Here is a 22,183-nt window from a genome sequence, read left to right on the forward strand (position 1 = left end):
AAGTTGTCCTCTATATAACTAAAATAAATAAATTACAGGAATTTGCATCAAATCATTCTTCTGTGCGAAATTTGACGAAGTGGTCATGGAATGAGCTAATCAATATGGTGGTTATGGTTATTATATGTGTGTATAATTTTTATTTCTTTCATGTATCGTATTATTGCACGAATAAACTCTGCGTCCTGTATTTATTTAGTTGCTTTGTATGAATTTTACGAACGAAATATTTAATATATATAATTTCATTATAGTAAATATGAAAATAATTAAAAATAACTGAAATGATCCTAGAAGTCAATATCAATTTTAATCTAACTGCCACTAAACATACAAATGTACAAAATTAGAATATTAAAAAAGGAAATAATTAAGAAATTTTACTTATATTAACAACGAAGTTAAAGGAATAGATCAAATTGGAATTAGGTTGATTTTGATTGTAAAAAATCCCTACTCTAATATTATGCATGTTCTTTAATGATAAGCTTAGATTTTAAATGTCACCGCGATGGTTAAAATGGTTCAAAGTTTGATTTTTCTCTTAACGATAGCTTCAGATTTTGTTTTAAAAAAAATGACAAATATTTTTTTATTTTTAAATACTCGTTTGAACATGGTTTTACTTTTCGCATTTTAATATGTACTACATTATTATAATAATTGTTATATATTTAAGATTGCGCCATAACTATACTATGTATATATAATATTTAAAATGCATAGTTAATGAAATTATAGGAACATACGATTAAGGATTATAGGCAGAAGGTTTTGAGCAACTTGTAAATAACCTGGCACAATTACAGAATTGCGTTTCCAGTTGGCAACAGGTTCTTCGTAGACGAGTTCTTTTCCCCTTTTCGGATTCTCCTGCAAGTAAACCAACATGCATCTTGTCCAGGTGACTGAGGCACTCCGAGCGTCCTTGAGTAATAGTCCCCTACGACGGGAAGGTTCTGAGTGCATCTCCCCCCTCCATTCCCCAAACGCTGCACCAGGTCCTCCCGCTTGAAAAGGAGGTTTGTGGATCCGTTAGCCTGCGAGACCGGTTCCCTCGGCAGGTGTCGGCCAACAGGTGTACTCGGGGATATTCTTCTTGCGGCAGGGAAAATGGCAGCGAGGTGAGAGCCAACTGGAGCCGAACATTTCCTGCACTTGGATCGTGGGAAGCAGGCGAAGAGGGAGAGAGACGGGGAGAATAGAGGGAAAGGAGAGAGAGGAGAATGACGGGGAAGAGAGAGAAATGAACTATCTAAAAGTGTGAGAGAGAAGAAAATTTAAAAAAAAAATAACAAAGGTGGGGTGAAATATAAGATAAATTAGTCACAAAACGGAAATAAAAAGAACTGTGGAACAGGGAGGGAGAAAATTAGAAAAGAGAAAATATGGAGAGAGAGAAAGAGAATTTGAAAAGAGAAAAGATAGAAGGGAAATCAGAAAAATAAGAAATTGGAGGAATGGAAATAAGAGGGAGAAAATATAAATAAGGAAAAGGAGAAGAGACAAATAAAAAGTGGATAAGAGGGAGAAGAAGTAAGATAAACACATATAGAGGAAAGGGAAGTAAGAAAGGAAAGAAGAGATAAAAATGTACAAATAGAGATTCCGATGAAGAAAGAGGAAAAGAAAAGAGGGGAATAGAAAAGGAAGAGAAAGATGAGAGAGCAAGAGACAATGCAAAGGAAGAAAGCGGAGATGAAAGTAACTAGAGAAAAAAGGAGGAGGCATAGCGAAGAGACAAGAACAAGAATGAAAGGAGCAGCTAATAATGAAAGATAGAAAAGGATGATAGAGCTAGAGAAATGATGCAGAACGAAGACTGAAACGGCTACACTACGCACAGTGTCTATTTTTACGTGAACTGAGATAACGCACGAATCGTAAAGCAGCAGTCATATTTGCCGAAGAGTAGAGACGCGGCGACAGAAGGCGAAAAGTTAACCAGCTTATTACGAGACCGCAGGACGCTGCAGTTGAAACCCCAACCCCACCGTGCCATGCGGTGTCCGTTCGGGACCGATATCCCATTTGCGCTCCTGAGGGATGCTGAGGACACTCTGGAGAAATGAGCATCTCATCCCATCTGACGCTGTCTCCAACCAGCTGTCGTACCCGGCAAGGCAAAAAATTAGTCTAATCACGAAACACAGAAAAAAAACCCTACGTAAAAAGAGAGGATGAAGCAACCAGTTGTGATTTTATTTGATACTTTGGAGCTAAAAGAACTGGTTCTTTCTAACAAAATCCCGAGGGTGTAAGGGCCATTTGCACTTACTTTTGTGCACAACTCTTAAGTTCTAATTAATTTTTTGTCGGTGATTGTATCTCTACAGAGGTCTTGAAAATGTTTTGAAGTATCGTTGAAATGGATTGCATCATGACGGACACTCTTCTTTCAGTTTTAACAAATGTAAAAACGAGGAGAAAATATATCCGGAATACTTTATAGGATCAAATGAAAATAAATTAGTAAAGAATTAAGTCAATGTTGAGTTCGAATGTTTAGCGCTCCCCGGATCAATTTCCGGTGGAAGTTCCAAACTTTTGATGTTTGCCAAGATTGTAAGACAATGGACATTTCCACTCAATTTTTTTAGAACAAAGTTGGATATCCTACCTCGGTCAACCATCATATATCTACTTCATTGTTCTGGAAAAAGTAGTCCACAAGCAGCTTTCCTGTTTTCTTCAAACTAATTGACTAATGTCAAAGAACCAATCTGGCTTTACGGAATGCCTATCGCCAGAGTTGTTGCTACTAAAGTCAACCAGTGGTGTGAATTCTTCGACTGCAAGGCACAGAGAAGGATCTGTTTAATATCCATGGACTTGCGAAAAGCTTTCGATCCAGTCGACCATCTTACTACAAAAATCAAAGTTGAGGTACAGTTTTAAAAACATTAAGAGTGGCTTAGTAGCTTCCTTAAAGATACGGCACGCTCTCCTCTGCTCTCCCAGCAAAGAGTACAATTTCACAGCGATATATCATTGGTTCCAGACGTTTCAACATGTTTATCGATGATTTAACTTTCATAAACGAATACGTTTCAATTATTTTGCAGATGACTGTTTCGTTTTGTGTGTCTGTATTATTGTTGTTGCGTGCCAGAGCGTGTAGGTTACTTTTTTCTTTTTGTGTACTTTTACCTTTGTTATATATTTTTTTCAATACTTCCCTTCACGTCATGACTTAAATGTAGTCTGCTAAACTTGACAAAAAAAATGCATGTAAACATGTTAAGTGAAAGTTAAGGTTCCAGAGCCTAACTTCTCCCTGAAAAACAAGACGAAATAACTTCAAAAACCTGAAAATTTCCTGATAAATGTTTTTCAGGCGTATTACAATAGATATGTAACACCACTAGAAGTATTAAATTAACAATAATAATAATAATAATAATAATAATAACGGACTCTGGTCTCGAAATCCAGAAAACAGCGGCGATGTGACTGTGGCCTGATCCGGTATCACCGAATGAAAAATTGCTTGGCAGGCCTTGGATCTCAAGGGACTTTTGCGCCACGGAATTTAGTAAATTTTAACTAAAATTTCAAGACTACGAGTAGAGACACCAGAAGGTGGAGCTTTTCTTAGTTCCATTTTACCACTAGTGTAGTAAAATGTAACGAAAAATAACAAGGAAAAGCAAATTAAAGTAAAATAATAGAAAGACTATAGAATAAAAATCAAGGATTCCGAGTAGTAAATAATAAGGATGTAATATTTCAATTCCACTCACCTTGGTCGCACAGAATACCTCCCCAGTTGGTGTCGCAAATGCACTGCCAGGCGGACCCATTGCAGTAGCCGTGTTTGCAGCCCGGGTAGGGCGTGCACAGATCGCAGAACTCTCCCCGCCAGCCAGGACGACACCTGCAATGCAGAAACAGCCACTGTGAGAAAAACGAAGTCGAGCATCTGAAATAAGAACCGTATTGAGGCAACAACTTGAAATTCTGAATAAACCACCCTATCCTTACATTCCCGCAATCTGAAATACAAAACGAATTGGCAAGTTGCATAACTATTGAGGATATTTACCCTTCAGTGCACTGCGAGACTCGGGAGAGAGACAAGCCTGATTTTCTGTCTGAATCTTAATTGGAACAAAAGAGAAATGAATTGGATGGTGTACCTTGTACAGTCACGAACACTTCTGGGTTCTTACGGCTCCCACTGAATTCTAATTCGGTTGCCATAGCTAAGACATGTTTGTGACTGTACAAAACAAGTCAATATCTGACTTCTTAGTTGTTTCTAATAATATATTAATTACTACGGTGTGGTTTTCATATATAGGCCATATTTTATGCTAACATATATCATTATATTAATTATCAATTTATCATCTTCATGTAATTTATAATAGAGCAGTGAAGTAACAACACACTAATTATAAAAATACAAGACAAACTGATTAATGAACTCTCAATTTATATATATTTATAGTTTATATATATATTTATATATTTAATGCATTTCATATTACTATATATAATAATAAGTTAGCGCCCATTAGAGAACCTGGGTATATTCAAAACAAATCTAAAGTTTAATTATATACAGTGCCTTCATTTGGTTATTGTGTAGCAGGTGGAACAATGCCACTGATCCCTCAAGTTCATAGATTTGTTTTAATTATGTTAATTAAAATAGTTCATAAATACAATTAAAGTAATCAAGGAAGTGTTGGGACAAAAAAATGTGTGTGTGTGTTGCATATGTCAGGTTCCACCACTACCGGCCTTGTCATTACATTTTGAAGTCATCTTGTATTATAAAAATAGACTGTTCCTTGTTGCTACGTTAGTGATCTGTTTTACCCCTTCTTTCAGTGCAAAACGGATGCCTAAGAAGACATATTTTTTAAAATAAATTGTATTATTATCTTCTTGATTATACGATGCTGCGATCATGTAAATCATTATTTTGGAGCTATCTCTAGCATTATCCGATGGTTAATAAAACTGCTGTAAAGCAAAAATTGATCTCCAATGTCCTGGTTTATCATAATATAGCTGAACTTTTTATATCCATTGGCAAACAATGGGATAACATCTCCAAAATGCCCGTGATGGAGTGGTCAGCGTAACTCTCCACGAAGCTAAAGATCCTATTTCGAATCCTGAATAAGGCATGGGTGTTTGTCCCTCCATCTGAATCGTAACGATTGATCCAAGAGACATAAACGCGGCATAAAATAAGAAAGAAAGAATATCTACCACGAATGGCACACCTCTTTAACCTTTTCAGCGTTGAGGCTATTCAACCTGGAACGCGTGACACTCAATAATTCCAAGAAACACTAGCAAAAACCATGTAGCCAGTAAGGAAGGCTTAATTTACATGGGTAAAAGCCCTCTTTAGGGGGAAAAAACCGCCACAGGATTCACAATTTAATTCATCGAGACCCTCTTGTGTGTCTCTGAAACGATCCTCCAAGGGTCTTCATTCACCACACAACCAGAGCGACTCCGTCTAAATCGGACTCCACGACAACCCGAGGGCAACGGGTTTGTTGCACGCTCTCCCTATTAATTCAAAGACCCATTCATCGAACCACAATGGGCAAACGCAACCTTTGAATCGAAGAGGAGGGTAATTTGTAGCGTCTGGGCCCTGGGGAAGGTCGTAGAATCAACGAATGCGCTTCTGCCTGCAGTCACTCCACCGTTGTTGTGGCGATTGTGGATTGAGGACGTCGCAGCAAACTTGTAATCTGACGGAATTTGAATCCACCCTTTCGCATCCAGTTCTCTGAAAATATACACTTTTGCAGAATGGTAGGAGTGCTCAGTTTTCGAGATCAAGCTTCCGACTCTGCACAGCGCGTGTCGCTACACGACACCTAATTTGAATTGTATATTAATTCAATTCCTGAACGTGTTGTTGGACCCGTGTCTTCCTCGGGATAAATTCAAATGACAAAATGGACAGTTGCCGCTTCATTCAGACACGAAATCGGAACGAATGCAGACGCATGCCATGGCCAGTGCTGTTCAGAGTCAATTCATGCAACAACCAAAGTCCTCAGGCTCTCCTGGCAAATGTGGTGATGTAAGCTAAACACGTTCCACTCACAGTAGAGTAATTAGAAAATTGCCATTACCATGGAAACCTTAAGACACTCCATAAATCCATATAATTTATATTCCGTTTTTGTACATAGGCCAGATAATAGTAAACTCAAAGGCAAAGCAAGAGAGGTTGTTTTTGAGGATATAATGTGTAGGAAAATGAACACATTGTCCAGTGAATCCCTAACAATGTCAATTTACTCCTACTGTACAATTCATTAAATGTGTGCCTATTTACGCCGAAATTTCATGATTTAGTAACCAAAGAAGTGTCGACGGTGAACGAGTTACAGGCTCGGAATGTTTATGGAAGATTCCCATGTTTCATGTTTTCCATTATCCGAAGGCCACTTCACGGAGTACGATGCTGTATTTAAAGGTGAAATTACACTTCTATACCTCGTATTCTGCGAAACGTGAGTCCATGAACGACTAGATATTGTAATATGGTACTTATGCAGAAATAGAGTAATCGGAACTGGGATCCAACTCACTATGTGCCTCCAACGAGCATCGAACTCAGCACGCCTTGATTACAAGGCGACATCGTTACTAGTACGCCATCGTGAAGCCCCTGTGTCATTATTCAACGATGAATAACATTATATAGGAACTATACTTTTAAAACTCTTAGTTTTATCTAATATTCCATGGTCTCGCAGAGTAACCTCACCTTAATCTTCAATTTATGTTTCTCTACAACAATTCCACATCAAAATTTTGACTCAGGAGTACACATGTGAAATACATGAAGACACAATCTTACTTAGGCGTCGATACTCTCAAAACTAAAAATTTGAAGGAATCTTTAAAACCACAAAAAACTGCCTCATTTCGGATTAGAGAGCAATAGAGACTTTCGAAAGAAGACTAACACACAAGGGAAGGGCGTTTTCCAATCACATCCTGCACTTTTAAGTGACAGAAGGGCAATTCCGTAGATACGGACGCTTTTATATTACTCTACAAAGTTAGTATTGTCATGCATTTTACACGGATATATTCTGAAGACTTAGGATACAATTATTCTTTATGCATTCATAAAAGATTATACTGTTACGGAGTAACCCATGAAGCATAAGAAACCAAACCTGCACTTAATCACTGCCATATTTATGCGAGTTGAACAACCTCTGATGTGCAAACATTGAAGTAAGACCAAGCTTGTATAAACTGGACGGTAAAAAAAGAAAAGGTTGTTCTTATTTCTTAAGTACAGAATAATTAAAATGTTACGGACGTTACATATAAGATAGTGTCAAACAATCATTACAGACTCGGTTATTCGAACTCATTAAGTGGTCGACGAAGTTCCCGGGTTCGAGTTCCGACCACGGCATGGGTGTTGTTTGTTCGAGTATTCTGTCATCAATTTAATTCAGCGATTAGTGGGAAAAAACGACGTAAAGTAACAAAAATACAGAAACATTATGCAGTCAGTCTCATGGAATTTCCCAGAAGCATGTTGCCAATCACATCACTTCCTTAGCTGAAAAGGTTTATACTCTTTCCTTCTCATCCTTTTAGGCACTGCAGGTGAGAACATAACTTCCTACAGAAAGAAAGAAACCTTGATAAGTACCGAGAATCCAAGACGTACGCGAGGAATTTTAATGCAGAACTTCACAGTTCATCCCCGAGCTTTGAAGGACAATGCTACATCCTGACAGAAGCTGCACGATGTATTGTTACATGTAGGGATCATTGTTACGGAGCTGCGTAATGCAGTCAATGCATCGTCTGTACTTAGCGAGAGGACAAAATGACACTGCAATACGCGGGACGCATGTGGAATAAACCTAACGGGACCTGAAGTATGGACGGAGTGAGCATTTACCTCGCTACATCAATTGAAGATACTCATTGATCAGCACGACACACTCCAGGATCATTAAGCCACGACCGTGGCTGATGTGGATGCTAATTACTATCTCGTGGCAGATGTTCAGAGTGGATACAGGATTTGATGGAAGCCAGTTTCCTCAAAAAGAATAATAAAAAACCTGTCAACAACATATATCCACGCAGCTTTTTCGTCCCTCACGGACATGCGTATTTCAGTACTGTAACTCGTTTGGCTTGTTATGGCATTGCGTGGTTTAGTATAAAAAAAGATAGAGAGAGAGAGAGAAACTAGTACATTTCTTGAGTATTTCACGCACACTTACTAGTTTATGACAAGATTGCGAAATCAATCCTGTGTAAAGAACAGCAGTTTTTGTCGAAAATTAATTATTATTTGTGGCGCATTTTGACAATCAAGATAAATGACCAATATATTTCTTTATCAGTCGTAATCGGCCCATTTAAAACACTGTTTCAGGTATGAGGTATTTCCATATCAAGTCTATGGACATGGACTACTTTTAACCATGATCAACTCCGTAGCCAGTGAAGTGAAGAAGTTCCAGTTTGAGGCTAACGCAGAAAAATGGCTGCCCTGGCTAGGAAATTCCACTTATTGCATGAATTATTCAAGAATAATGCTTTTTATTCTCGATATATCGCACTTTTCTCGCGAGAGGAATCTTGATTTTTGTGAGGTTGTAACAATAACACATTAACAATAGTAATATAATCTATTAGAAGCCATCCACCTGCCTGCACCTGTCTTCAGATAGAATCTTTGCCTTTTAGCAAATTACTTTTCTCACATCTTTTATATATTCCTCCTCGGCACTCCACTTCCACGTCTCCACCTTCAATGATATTGTCCAGTTAAGTCTTCTGCATCTTTGTGAAGTTTTCCATAATTTTCGCTGTTATTACTGTTTAATTCAACGCAATTTTAGAGGTTTCTTTTGTTGGCATTTATCTTAATCATTAATACAGTTTGTAATGCATTCGTAAGATCTGTCCTTCGCATAGTGGTTTCCTTATCTATATCTCTCTCTTAAAAACACAATATGGCACAATCAGCTTTGTCAAAATACCTGAGCGGGATAAGGAGAATTAGAATTAGAGCGTGGTGTTGATCACACCACTTTCACCATGATCCAGATTAAGATTACGTGGAGCCCTATTCTCTGTTCGCTGTATGAATGGAGTCAATGTAAACAAATGCACATGGCTTGCGAAAAATCGAATTGGACGGGCGACCGTGTAGTAATTTTACGCATGGAATTTTAGTGCATATGGTAAAATCATACCACTCAACCAAGGTCTACTGTAGTGAAGCTGTGGTTCCTTATATTACGAGTTGTGCAGCTACCTCCAATATATTTATCGGCAAGATAACACCAGAATTAACACATAGGAACGGAACTATTTCACTGAAGTCACGTGGTTCTGTTTACTTAGTTTACTTCTTACAGTGAGTGGAGAATAATTCCACACTCTTTATGTGCCTTCAGGGAATGGCACAATCACGGACACATCTGGGTTGTATCGATTCCATTGAAAGTCAATGTATTCATTACAAGCCGGCAGTGTCCGTGACTGTATAATGCACGGGATATAGTTTTAAAGACATACGTCGAATTATTGTGTAGCTTGCTCTTGTACTATAGGTTTGACAAATTAGCCGACATCTTTTCCTAGACTGTGGTCATACGCTTTTTTATTGTTTCTAAGAAAGACGAAAGCATATTACAGGAACCGTCGTAGAGAAATACACCGTTAGATCCACCCACAGCGACCTGATTTACTTAAATTTCTTTCAGGAACGTATCATCCGTTCCAGAATGAACGTTACGGCGCCGCCGTGGAAAAAAGATAAAGGAATGGAAATCACAGTGATCATTTCTCTGACGAATTAATAAGAGGCGCGTCTGTAATAAAGTGTCATTTTCCACGCTGCCAGCGGCGGGAGTTCCGCCGCCGAGGCTCACTAAATCACAGAGGGAGGCAGGAGAAAGGGTTGGCTCTGAAAGAACCTCTGGCCGGTGGACCATGAAAGAATTTCCTCCTCTATTTGCTCCGGCTTGTTTTCTGCTCGTTGGTTAACGGCGTGGCGCCTTTCCCTTGAAACTGAAGTGTACACCGTCGTCATTGCGACAATGTAGGGATGACCAAGATATCTGGACCATATTTTTTGTACTTTTTTTAGTGTGACTCGCGTTTCTACCACTTTTGCCTATTCGTGCAAATTGATACAGGGGAACCCAATAAGCTGATGCTTGAACCCGGAACCGTCACTGATGATGCTAAGTGAAGAGGAGAGGTATATCCAAAAATTGTACACAACTATCTTTCTACGATATGGACCATATTATTTTAGAATTGCGTGTACAATGGAAGAATTGCCCATTTTCAACAATACTTGAAGATTTCTCTCTCTCTCTCTCTCTCTCTCTCTCTCTCTCTCTCTCTCTCTCTCTCTCTCTCTCTCTCTCTCTCTCTCTCTCTCTCTCTCTCTGTCTGTATGCAACGAACAACTGAGAAAGATTAAAATATAATTTTGAAAACCTCAAGAAATGATAAAAATGCAATAAAGAACTGGAAAAAAATACTGCAAAATTATAATACACCCAAAACGGCCAAAAAATGCAAAATATAAGCAACATATTCTTATTATAACTGAAGCTAAACTAACTAGAATTATGTTCACCACTGTTTTCAAAGCTAAGATAAAAAATATGATTTTTCATCAACTACCGGGTCCCTGCCAATCGCATAAAATATGATCTTTCATTCATTTCAGATCGCAGCTTGCCATATTTCTTGCGATGACGTTGAAAAAAATTGCAGCACGTATGCCAGAAGAAGGTTGATGCACGTTGGCTGCCAGGGGACCGTGGGAAAAGAAGCAGAAGAGCAGCGACCGCTAAAACAAAATAGAATCGACACAATGGACATATTGAACGCCAGGCGCATACAAGGGCTTTATGTGTACAGAGCATACAAAGCAGACGACGTTCAGGGAAATACGTAAGACAGAGAAGTGTCTGCGTGTGTGTCGGTGACTGCAATACACGATGAGGAAGGTAGCTTTGGTCGCAAACCCGCTTTCTCAGGAAATCACACGCGCATCAAGTGGCGTATCTAAAGCGGGTTGGGTTTAGGGTGGGTGCGAGGTCTGGGACATACAATATGCGGGACAGAGTACTGCATTGGACCACTTTCACTTGCTCAAACTCGATCGAATCTCCTACGCTCGAATATATAGAATATCAAATATAATTTCAATGTGACAATAATCGTACAAATATATGTGTAAAAATTCGTACTGGTAGTTTCAGCCCATAATCATCTATTGCTATGTTTTGGTAAGATAGACTAAATTATACTTTAACTTGGAGATGATGACTATGTTCACTTGAGTTTCAATTTCACTGCGTCTTTCACTTCACGAAGCATATTTGATGACCCACTACCACAGACAAATTACGGTTCTACGTGAACTTCTGGGTTTCGAGCGTATACCGATCGTTTGCCTGTTCGAGCGTTATTCGCTCGAGCAAAGAAACAGCCGATTCCATAAGCCACCTAGCGTCATCCGTGCGAACTATTAGACGATCGAGCAAGAAAGCCTCGATGCAGCACTATAACCAAAATTTTTCAGAGCCATGGAAAAATCAGATTTTTGTTCCTTAGTAGTTCATGTGTCCTACAAAATCAAAATATGAACATTGTTACAATTAATAAGCCATTAATTTATACAAGGGAGAGTCAAATTAAAACTTTAATTTGTTTTTGTTTCTTATCTACTAGATTTCTGTATGTAGGATTGCACAAGTTTGCTGCATTTTAGCACAGACCTATTGCTGTCTATATATATTTTCAAGTTTGAGTTAGTTCCTTATATCTTAGGTTGAATAAGTCTTTGGGGGTCCATGTGCAGTCACTTATGAGCTACTGCGAAGGCCTTTCCACCCATCTGCCTGCGAACTGAGGCCATTGCCGAACTTTCTCCTCCATTAGTAAACTTGCTGGTGTGGTGACAGAGGGCAAGAAACCACTCCTCTTTACTGGTGCAAGTGTGTAGGGGAGGTGCCATCTTTAAAATGACAAAAATGTCGTTTTGAAGCTCACTTGATAAGTGTTGCAGCCATGGGATTGTCTTATAAATAACAGTTGATACTTCATGTAAATTTGAGCTGTATACAGTCTGTCCTGAAATTTTTGTCGGACTTTTAAGATTTTCATTTGACTCATGTAATGTGTTTCATATTATTACTTAGGCGCAATAAGCAGAACAGTTTTAAAGGTAAAACCAAGAATTGTGGGAGGCTAATAAAAATTTCTAAATTATTGTTTCTTTTCATTTCCGACGTGCCACTGGTGCGACGTTAATTATATTTAATTACAAAACTGGCTGTGTTCAATATCAAACTATTATTTTACCCATCAAAGTGGCAATTTTTAATCATCATAATTATTTTTTATTACTTTCTATTGAATTTTGACCGTGTATTGAATTTATATGGTTTCATATATTATAAAATAATATTTTTACTTCATAATTTCATTCTAAATGCATATTAACTATTTTTGACCGAAATACACGACTTTTATGTAGTACCTTGTTTAGAATATGATTTCAGTAATTTTGGGGTATTTTAAAGTATATGTCAAAAGAATCCATGAAGTCAGGAAAACTCAGATTATTTGCTTAATTGGAAGCATCAGCGTCCTATAAAGTGGTAACAAGCCGAACACAAACAATTATTTTTACCTGACGCGGGGCCTCTGGCGAGTGCCCAAGTTGCCCCTGCATAGGGTCGGCTCTGGTTGGGTCGAACACTCAAAATGGCGATTACCGTCAATCAAGTTTGTAATTTCTCAAAGTGGTTATTGATTACCTTGGAGATTTTCGGTTTCTAAGAGATTATTGTTTTGGGTTTTATTATGTGAAGGATGCTGCTCTAGGTTCTTTATCTTGTATATTGAGTTTGGTAACTGTAATTCAAAAGAGGGGCTGAATACTAATATTATTAGATACTCGATATAGTGTTGTTGTTTTTTTGTTTGTTATTTTCATGTGTGAGATATATTGAACAAATATTAGCTGTATACTAGCGCCCAGATATCTGAAACCTCGGAACATATATTGATTGATTGATTTGCTTTATTTTACTTCGCTTTTGTGCCACTTTTAGCTAATTTGCGAAGATGGGGATGTGATGAATGGACACTCACAAACATCCATGCATAGGCCGGGATTCGAACCCGGGACCCCTGGCGTCGTATCGTGATGTGCTAACCACTCCGCCACGGGGGCCGGTTGGAACATATATTACAAACTACAGGCTTCCCCTCCTCTTTCATCGCCGCTGTTCACCCCGGTGCTGTTAAAGAAACGGCTTTACCGCCTCTGTGACACTAGGGCTATTGCTTCCACAGTTTCAAGTACGGTGGTGGACACTGGGAGGAGCTGATAGGGCTGCAGCCCCACCCGAAATTTTGAGAAAGATGAAAATTTTCAATGAAAGTAGTGAAGAATTCGGGAAAAAATCAAAGTGGTAGATGCAAACTGCCCTTAAAATGGCCCCTGATTATCTTTCTTGTCTTTGAACAACTTTTAAAACGAAGGTTAGAAGTGGTAATTACGGAATATTTTATTGTAAAACCCCCTTTCTCAGAACTCAGAACTGTAATATTCACCTCTACAATTCCAGCCCCTCCGAAAGAAAATCCTGCGTACGGTAGATGAATAGTACAGTTTAGTTCTAAACGAGAGAACTAACTCATGTGCTTCTGTGTCTACACCAATGGTATTGCAACATGTGTTCCGTAGTTATCCCATACCTGAGGTGGTCTCAGAGTAAGTCTCAGAACGAAGAGTCACTTGAATTTGATGAAAGGTCGGAGAAACGTCACACAACCTAACTCTCAAGATGCTTTCAAGTTACCCGGCAAAACTAACTTGTAGCATACAAATTAATGATAAAAAAGGATACACCACTTGAAGAAACTAATAAAACACGAACAGGACGCCTGTGAGCTGACAAGAGAAATATACTGTTCCGTGCCCCATAACTGTGCTTCTTGCACCGCTGAGTGGCAGGACTTGTGAAAAGGCCTGCTTGTTACCTACAAAGCCATCCTCGCGTCACACATAGTGTAGAACCTCCGCGGGAACTCTGTTTTTTAGGCGATATCATTTGTATTCATACACGGCAATGCGCTAAACGGTACACTACGTCAGAAACTTTTTTCAACATTGAACCATGACCCCCAGAGACTGTAAACATTTTTTTTATTTCATGTGGAGAATAGGAAAAGCAGAAAGGCAGTGAGGACTGAAACTGGATCCACAAACTGCAGGTGTCGGCAACATTTGGTTGCTGAAAAGGACAGGATTAAAGTTATTCGACGTGCGTTTAGGAACGTTTTGTAAGTCTATCATCCTTGCATCCTACCTACTTTTTTAGACAAGAGGTCGTACAGTTGACTACAAAGTTGAAAAGTTATCATTTCGTGGAGGATCTTGTAGATGAAGCTAAACGTATATCTTTTTTTGTTACTTAGCGTCGCTTTTCTTCCGCTTTATGACCAATCGCGACGTTGAGGATGAGTGATGATCAGATGAAATTGATTTAGGGACAATCACAAAGAAGAACCAGGCCAGGAATCGATCCCCAGAACTTTGGCGAGGCCGGAAGTCGAACACTTACCGCGTTTGACCATTGAGCCGGCTGTGAGGTTGAACGCAAGAGTAGTCTGTTACATTTCAGCTACAATCAGAAAACTTTGTGTATATTTTGCATTTTGGCCTCTTTTTTAACATACAGGGCATTTTTCAATAATTGTTTACTGTTTTTATTTCATTTTTACCATTCTTAAACTACCAAACATCCGATTCTGCCGAATTTTTGAATACTTACAAAGATACTTCATCTGTCTTTTATGAAAAATTCAAGCATACTTTCAATATCTAAAGCAATTTTACAAAATTTTAGTAATTTTCTTATAATTTCAAGGCAATTTTTGACCATTTTTAGGCCACCAACTTCCGAGTCCTCATCATTATTTTCGCCCATTTTTGGTTGTTTTGGCTATACTATTTCTTCACGTCAGTGGCATTAACTACGACTGGAACCCACATCTTCAAGCTATCGTATCTAAATTGTGTAGTGTAAGCCAAACACTATAATTGTTCTTTATTGTGTTACGTCAATAATAATGACATCGAATTAAACTCAATTTATTGGTAGATCGCACTTTCAAATCCCGCTGCGGAAATATCAAACTGAAATGTATTCGTTTCCGGGGAATGCTGGGCCATGAACACTTCATCCCAATTCCTTGTACTTTTCTTTCGTTATTCCGCTCGTTTTTAAACTAAATGTATAAGTAAATGACGTTAATGAAATGAAACAGGTATCTTTCGTTCCGTAGTTTTGCAAGATCTGCCAGCCAAATTTTGTAGGTCTGAAAAGTTAACTTTTCGAAAGTTATGCAATACAACTTTTGTAAGGTTTATAAAATAACTTGTTGATGGTATGCACAATACTTTTTGGAATGTATGGAAAGTTATGTTTGGAATGCGGTAACTTTTAAAAGTATACAAGTTAAGTTCTAGTAGCTATGCAAAGTAACTTTTGGGAAGTATATCATGAATACTCAAGATAAAAAAAAAAAAATATTTGAATAGTGAAAAATGATAGAGGGGAATAAATTAGTCGTAAAATGTATGAAACTCCATTTTTCCATATTCTACCACTTAATCCAAGAGTTTTCAAAATTCCCAAAATAAAATTTTGATGCAAGATAGTACAAAATGAAAACTTTAGGACTGAATTTCTTCCTTACATTTAAAATATTTTTCTTGAACTAAGTGTGTAAAATTATTAAGAAAATAAAATAACTATGCATTTCAGTATATTAAATGTAAGAAATATAAATACAGAAAAGCAGCTGTGTCAGCATTTAATAATGGAATCAGCTCGAGTAGAGTTATCCCAAAGCTATAACAATAACAATAATAATTATCATCATCATTCAATTTCATGTAATGGTCTGATCACCTCTACAAAAATTTCTGGTAACGCCCTTTCGAATAGTGAAATGTTCTGATATTACAGTTAGATCTATGTAAGTTGCCTGCACAGAAATTTGTCCAGAGGGTATCTCTTATTGCACAACGCTTGAGCTACGTTGTGTTCGGACGTTAGACGAGGAATGCCTACGTTGTTAGGTTAGATTCTATTAACATAAATACACTGGAAATGTATTATTTATGCTAAGAGAACTAAACCCAACTAGCCTAACCTAACAACTTAGGCATTTAGCCTAACAATAAAAAGCTTTGCCCGGTGACGTCAGAACACAAGGTTGCTCAAGTGTTGTGCGATAAGGGATACCCTTGTCCAGATGGCAGACAACAGAAGCCTATAGCTTGAGTTTTCTTGGACAAGATCCAACGTTACTTTGTAAAAGTTATGTACATCTCCACATTCATGCTTCCCCAACCATTCTCCACCTTCCTATAGATAAATCTTCTTTCGATTTTCAGACATCGCAATGTCGAACATAGCCACTTGAGCGAAACGAAAATCTGTCAGTGAAATCTGTCTGTTCTCGGTTGAGCAGTATTGCCAGCTAATTTTGGTAACTCTCCCTATGGAAAAGTCACTAAAATCAATCAAGTTTACTTCAGTGTATATTCATACAGCTTATATAGAAACTTAGAAATTTTTGATAAATGACAGCATGTTCAACAATATACTATTCAACGAAAATTTGATAGAGTTTCGTAAAACATGTTGAAAATGACATTTCGCACAATAACATAACATAAAGATACTGAGAAATTTGTTATGTTTGGATTTCATAATCACGTTCGTGAAATGCGCCGCTACGCTGGCAAAATATGGCTTTTAAAAAAAGGACGTTAGAAACATATTCGTGCAGTTGACAACACTGCAAGTGAGGGGTAACGGGTTGGTTAAACTTCGTGCTGAAAGCCACGCCTTATCTTTATGCCCCTGACCTGATCCTTGTTTTTCAGTAGAAAACATGAATCTTGCTCTTCACTGGGTGTGGCAGTTTTTTGACACGACCATCACTACCAGCATTTGAATATGTTGTACAAACGCGGAAATGCCGAAACCATGTCTTCATCACGATAGATCTGCACGTAAGTTTTGTCGTGGACAGTTTTGCATGTCGCGGAGCAAATATTTGCTGGTGTAGCTCCACCTCAAGCAAGGAGAGTAAGTTCAAGGCGTGTCGATAACAGGCAATGAATGGGCAATGGCAAATTATTAAGAAAACGGTGGCCAAATTAGAAATCAATGTTCAATTTTCAGTTTGGTGCCGAACTTACTCTATACGGCCGCCATTTTTGACGACTGAAAAATTCTGGTCAATAAAAACGCGACGAAAAATGGTGGAACCATGGCTCCGAGAGACCTTGTGACTCTCAAAGCGACAAATGGCTGAATTTAACCATAATGACCTCATCAAAATCAGGAAATATATTCTGATATATAAGATTTTTTTTCTTTCACCAAAGAATGAATATTCATAAATTAAATTTTCGCGGGAAAGTTGGAAAAGGTGTTTCCAGTCACAGTAATCCATTGTATAACTTTACACGTGCTTGGCTCTAATGGACACTCTTAACACATTCAATCAATGGTTTGACACTCCCAAATGCATGGCAAAGTCAATCATTTCATACAATTATTTTCCATGGAGTAATTGTTATAATGATTAATAAAAATATTTACCAGTCAACCACTCTTCTTTACTTGCGTTCTTGCCTTGTAATCAAGGGGTCATTGGTTTAGTTTCCGATGTAGACATACTCCACAGTGATTCGGATTCTACTTTGAACTGTAGGTCCAGTCTCAATCGGCCAATCTGTGCACAAACCGAACTTAAACAATGAGATGTAGCCTCTTTCATATCCTATGTTGCCCTTGTAACCTTGGTTACCGAGAACAGCAGCACTGGAAACATTGATGTTAGAATGTGGTAGAAATTAATGAACGAGAAAATTGTATCAAATATACTCTAAGTCCTGAAGATAAGGAAGAAAGCGAATAGGAAAAAATCCAGAGAAAAATCTACCACTAAGCAAAAAGAAGACAAGAAAAAACAGTAAAACAACCAAGAAATTACATGCCGGGAACACGCAGAGAACATAAAACGTTTTCCGAAGAGGGGGAAGGAAGAGGCCAGACAGTGCGGACCAGCAGAAGTCAAAGTGGCTTCTTTTTATGTGGTGGATAACCGCCTGGTCACTCCTGAGCTACTCGGCTCATCGTCTGCAATGTTCTAGCAGTCCATCCCCGGGGGTACGCCCCTGAGGATCGGGCTACCTCACAACAGTTTAATGCCGAAAGTGTTGCAATATGAGGACCTCTTAACTCGTGGGAAATTATCCCCCGTGGGCATTTGCTGATACTAAATTTTAAAACCTTAACAGACCATGCCAGGAAACCTATCATTTGCCACTGGAGTAGATGCATTTTAATTTTTGCAGCCGGGAAATACTTGGTAGGTCATTCACTACAGCGTTCTTCAAGTGGTATAATCATAATGATCACAGCATCAGCGACAATTTGACAATTACCCTGCTGCGGGACTGGAATGGAAGCGACCGCATTCTTGACACACTCTTACTTCTATTCTTGGAAATGGGTTGAGGGAGTCCTCATTTCTACCATGATGGTTCTATTTTCAATTTAAACAGTATATTCCTTGATTACTCGGAGCAGACTTTTTACTTCCTGAAAACTATACTGAATATCTTTTGATCTATTCCAACCAGCTTTTGGTCTATAGCAACCACTATCCTTCTCTTTGTTATTAATGACCCTTTTATTGTCTTTGTAAGTCCTTGGTGTTGCTTGAAAGTTACATGTACTTTCTTACAAAGCCAATGTAATATTGTTGATTTTACGAGGTTGTGGAGGGTGCTTTCCATGGTTTCTTTTGATGGTTTTATGGTTTTGCATGGAGCTCAGGACTCCTCAAAATCAATCTCCTTGCTATTCGCAGTCTACTTCAAATTTCTTCACAGTATCATCAATCTATCAATCTGTCCTTGACCTATCTGTTACTCTCTCATTGTAGATTCATACTTTTTGGCAGCACACTGTAATTGTTTCAAACATGCAAACATTTTTTTCTATATGCAGATAGATGCCTGTAAAGCCACATTTACCCTCATTTCTTCAGTTTCTTCGTTGCTTATTTTAATTCTTTCTTTTCGAAACTTACGCACTTACAAATAGCTACTGGAAAAGTATAACTACAATGAAAGGAAAATAAATTAAACATGGTCGCACCCAACTTCAGCAAAGTCTTGAAATAAAAATTCACAATGGATGAAACTTCTACAAAGTCATAGAATAACAAAACAAAAATGGATGGAAAACTTTAAAAAAGCCAGAAAATGAAATAAAAATGAATATAATTTCCACAAAGTTATAAAACTACCAGCAAAATGGAATCAAACTTCTACAAAGTCATAAAATAACAAGCACAATTTAATGAAATTCCTACAAAGTAAATAAAATTACAAATTAAAATGAATGAAACTACAAAATCACAAAGTAACAGTGAAATGGATGAATACTCTACAAAGTCAAGACACGACAAGGGAGCAGAACAACAAAACTTCTACAAAGTCATAAAGTAACAAGCACAATTTAATGAAATTCCTACAAAGTAAATAAAATTACAAATTAAAATGAATGAAACTACAAAATCACAAAGTAACAGTGAAATGGATGAAACCTCTACAAAGTCAAGACACGACAAGGGAGCAGAACAACAAAACTTCTACAAAGTCATAAAGTAACAAGCACAATTTAATGAAATTCCTACAAAGTAAATAAAATTACAAATTAAAATAAATGAAACTACAAAATCACAAAGTAACAGTGAAATTAATGGAACTTCTACAAAGTCAAGACACGACAAGGGAGCAGAACAACAAAACTTCTACAAAGTCATAAAGTAACAAGCACAATTTAATGAAATTCCTACAAAGTAAATAAAATTACAAATTAAAATGAATGAAACTACAAAATCACAAAGTAACAGTGAAATGGATGAAACCTCTACAAAGTCAAGACACGACAAGGGAGCAGAACAACAAAACTTCTACAAAGTCATAAAGTAACAAGCACAATTTAATGAAATTCCTACAAAGTAAATAAAATTACAAATTAAAATAAATGAAACTACAAAATCACAAAGTAACAGTGAAATTAATGGAACTTCTACAAAGTCAAGACACGACAAGGGAGCAGAACAACAAAACTTCTACAAAGTCATAAAGTAACAAGCACAATTTAATGAAATTCCTACAAAGTAAATAAAATTACAAATTAAAATGAATGAAACTACAAAATCACAAAGTAACAGTGAAATGGATGAAACCTCTACAAAGTCAAGACACGACAAGGGAGCAGAACAACAAAACTTCTACAAAGTCATAAAGTAACAAGCACAATTTAATGAAATTCCTACAAAGTAAATAAAATTACAAATTAAAATAAATGAAACTACAAAATCACAAAGTAACAGTGAAATTAATGGAACTTCTACAAAGTCAAGACACGACAAGGGAGCAGAACAACAAAACTTCTACAAAGTCATAAAGTAACAAGCACAATTTAATGAAATTCCTACAAAGTAAATAAAATTACAAATTAAAATGAATGAAACTACAAAATCACAAAGTAACAGTGAAATGGATGAAACCTCTACAAAGTCAAGACACGACAAGGGAGCAGAACAACAAAACTTCTACAAAGTCATAAAGTAACAAGCACAATTTAATGAAATTCCTACAAAGTAAATAAAATTACAAATTAAAATGAATGAAACTACAAAATCACAAAGTAACAGTGAAATGAATGGAACTTCTACAAAGTCAAGACACGACAAGGGGCAGAGCAACAAAACTTCTACAAACTCATGAAATAACAAAGACAAAGGAATCTACTGTCTGCTGGAGTTGAAACAATAAAGAAGAAGAAATATAACTTCTAAATATTCAACGATGCAAGACAGAAACACGCAAACAAATTTACATAACACCTACAAACAAATAAATAAAGAAAAAAGACAGCGCAATGAAAGGAACGTTTTTGTTGCCTAAATGCGGTGTAGCACGTAACACAAAACCAGTGCTTCCGGCATGTAAATAGGCCATTTATTTCCATGTAAATTCCTACTGTCTTATTGTAACAAGCTTGCCCTCCGAGAGCTTCGATGTAAACAACTGGATTCTGTCAAAGGGAGAGAGCTCGGCCACCGTGGAATCCTCTCTCCTTCGGCGAATGGCTTCGGTAAGTTCTGGCAACACTGCATTGTTGTTTTGCTACAATGCCCACTGCTCGCTGAGATGAATTGATTTCTCAGTTGAATTGTCAGGCCGTGTGATGCCAGACATAGGCGGATCATGCTTTTAATCTCTTATGACATGGGTACAATGGAACTGTTTCACTCTGAGCGGTTTTTCTCTCAATCTCCTTCCAAGTCCGCGCCGCCCTCGGAGTTAGATCACGCGCCTTCTTGTGGCTTCTAGAGCAGCCGCGTGGTTGGGAAGTTCCTCCGCGAGGTGGCGCTGATGTGCTCTCAAAGGAAAGTAAAATGCAACAAGTTTACGGCAGTTAAAAATTAGGACATATTATCCGTATGTCTGCTTTCTTAACTAGGCAAATGCCAGCCGATGTAACGAATTAATTGTAGCAACACCTAAAACGTAATGGATATAAAAGGGATTTAGAAGTAAAAGATGAGGGGAGACTAACACGAAATAATAAACACAGGACAGAAACCTTGGTTTAATGGCGCGTCAGAATGGGCCACATAAACCCCAGAATAATTACTACTGCAATCACAGACTAGTGAACATATTCTTTCTTCTTCTTCCCATCGTGATTGTACATCATATTAACTAAACGGTCGGTATTGCTGCTACAACCATTTTTCGTCGTATTCTTCTTCTAAGAGAACCAAACCCAACAAGCCTAACCTAACCATCACAGATTATTACTACCCCAAAAAGCTAGCAGCTAATGGTAATGATTAAAACAGCAATCACTGCCTAACTAAACATGCAACTATTACAAGCAATCGTAATTCAGTAGCCTAATACTGTTGCCACACCCTTACCATAATTTACTTTGAACCCGTGTACCAGCCTCTGTGGCGGAGTGGTTAGCCTAACGCGCTACAAATCTCTGTGAGT

The 22,183-nt window shown here is 37.7% G+C and overlaps 1 protein-coding gene across 1 annotated transcript in view; it reads right to left on the minus strand.

The window, feature by feature from the left end:
- The window catches only part of Ser (protein serrate), a 311,007-nt gene that overhangs the window by 94,547 nt on the left and 194,277 nt on the right, over positions 1-22,183 (minus strand). The window contains exon 6 of the mRNA XM_083118768.1: positions 3,744-3,877. Within this exon, the coding sequence (XP_082974894.1) occupies positions 3,744-3,877 (134 nt within the window). The remainder of the gene's footprint in view (positions 1-3,743; positions 3,878-22,183) is intronic.

The sequence above is a fragment of the Lepisma saccharinum genome, chromosome 3 (genome assembly GCF_977018435.1).
Source record: "Lepisma saccharinum chromosome 3, izLepSacc3.1, whole genome shotgun sequence".
In the NCBI taxonomy this organism is placed as follows: Eukaryota; Metazoa; Arthropoda; class Insecta; order Zygentoma; family Lepismatidae; genus Lepisma; species Lepisma saccharinum.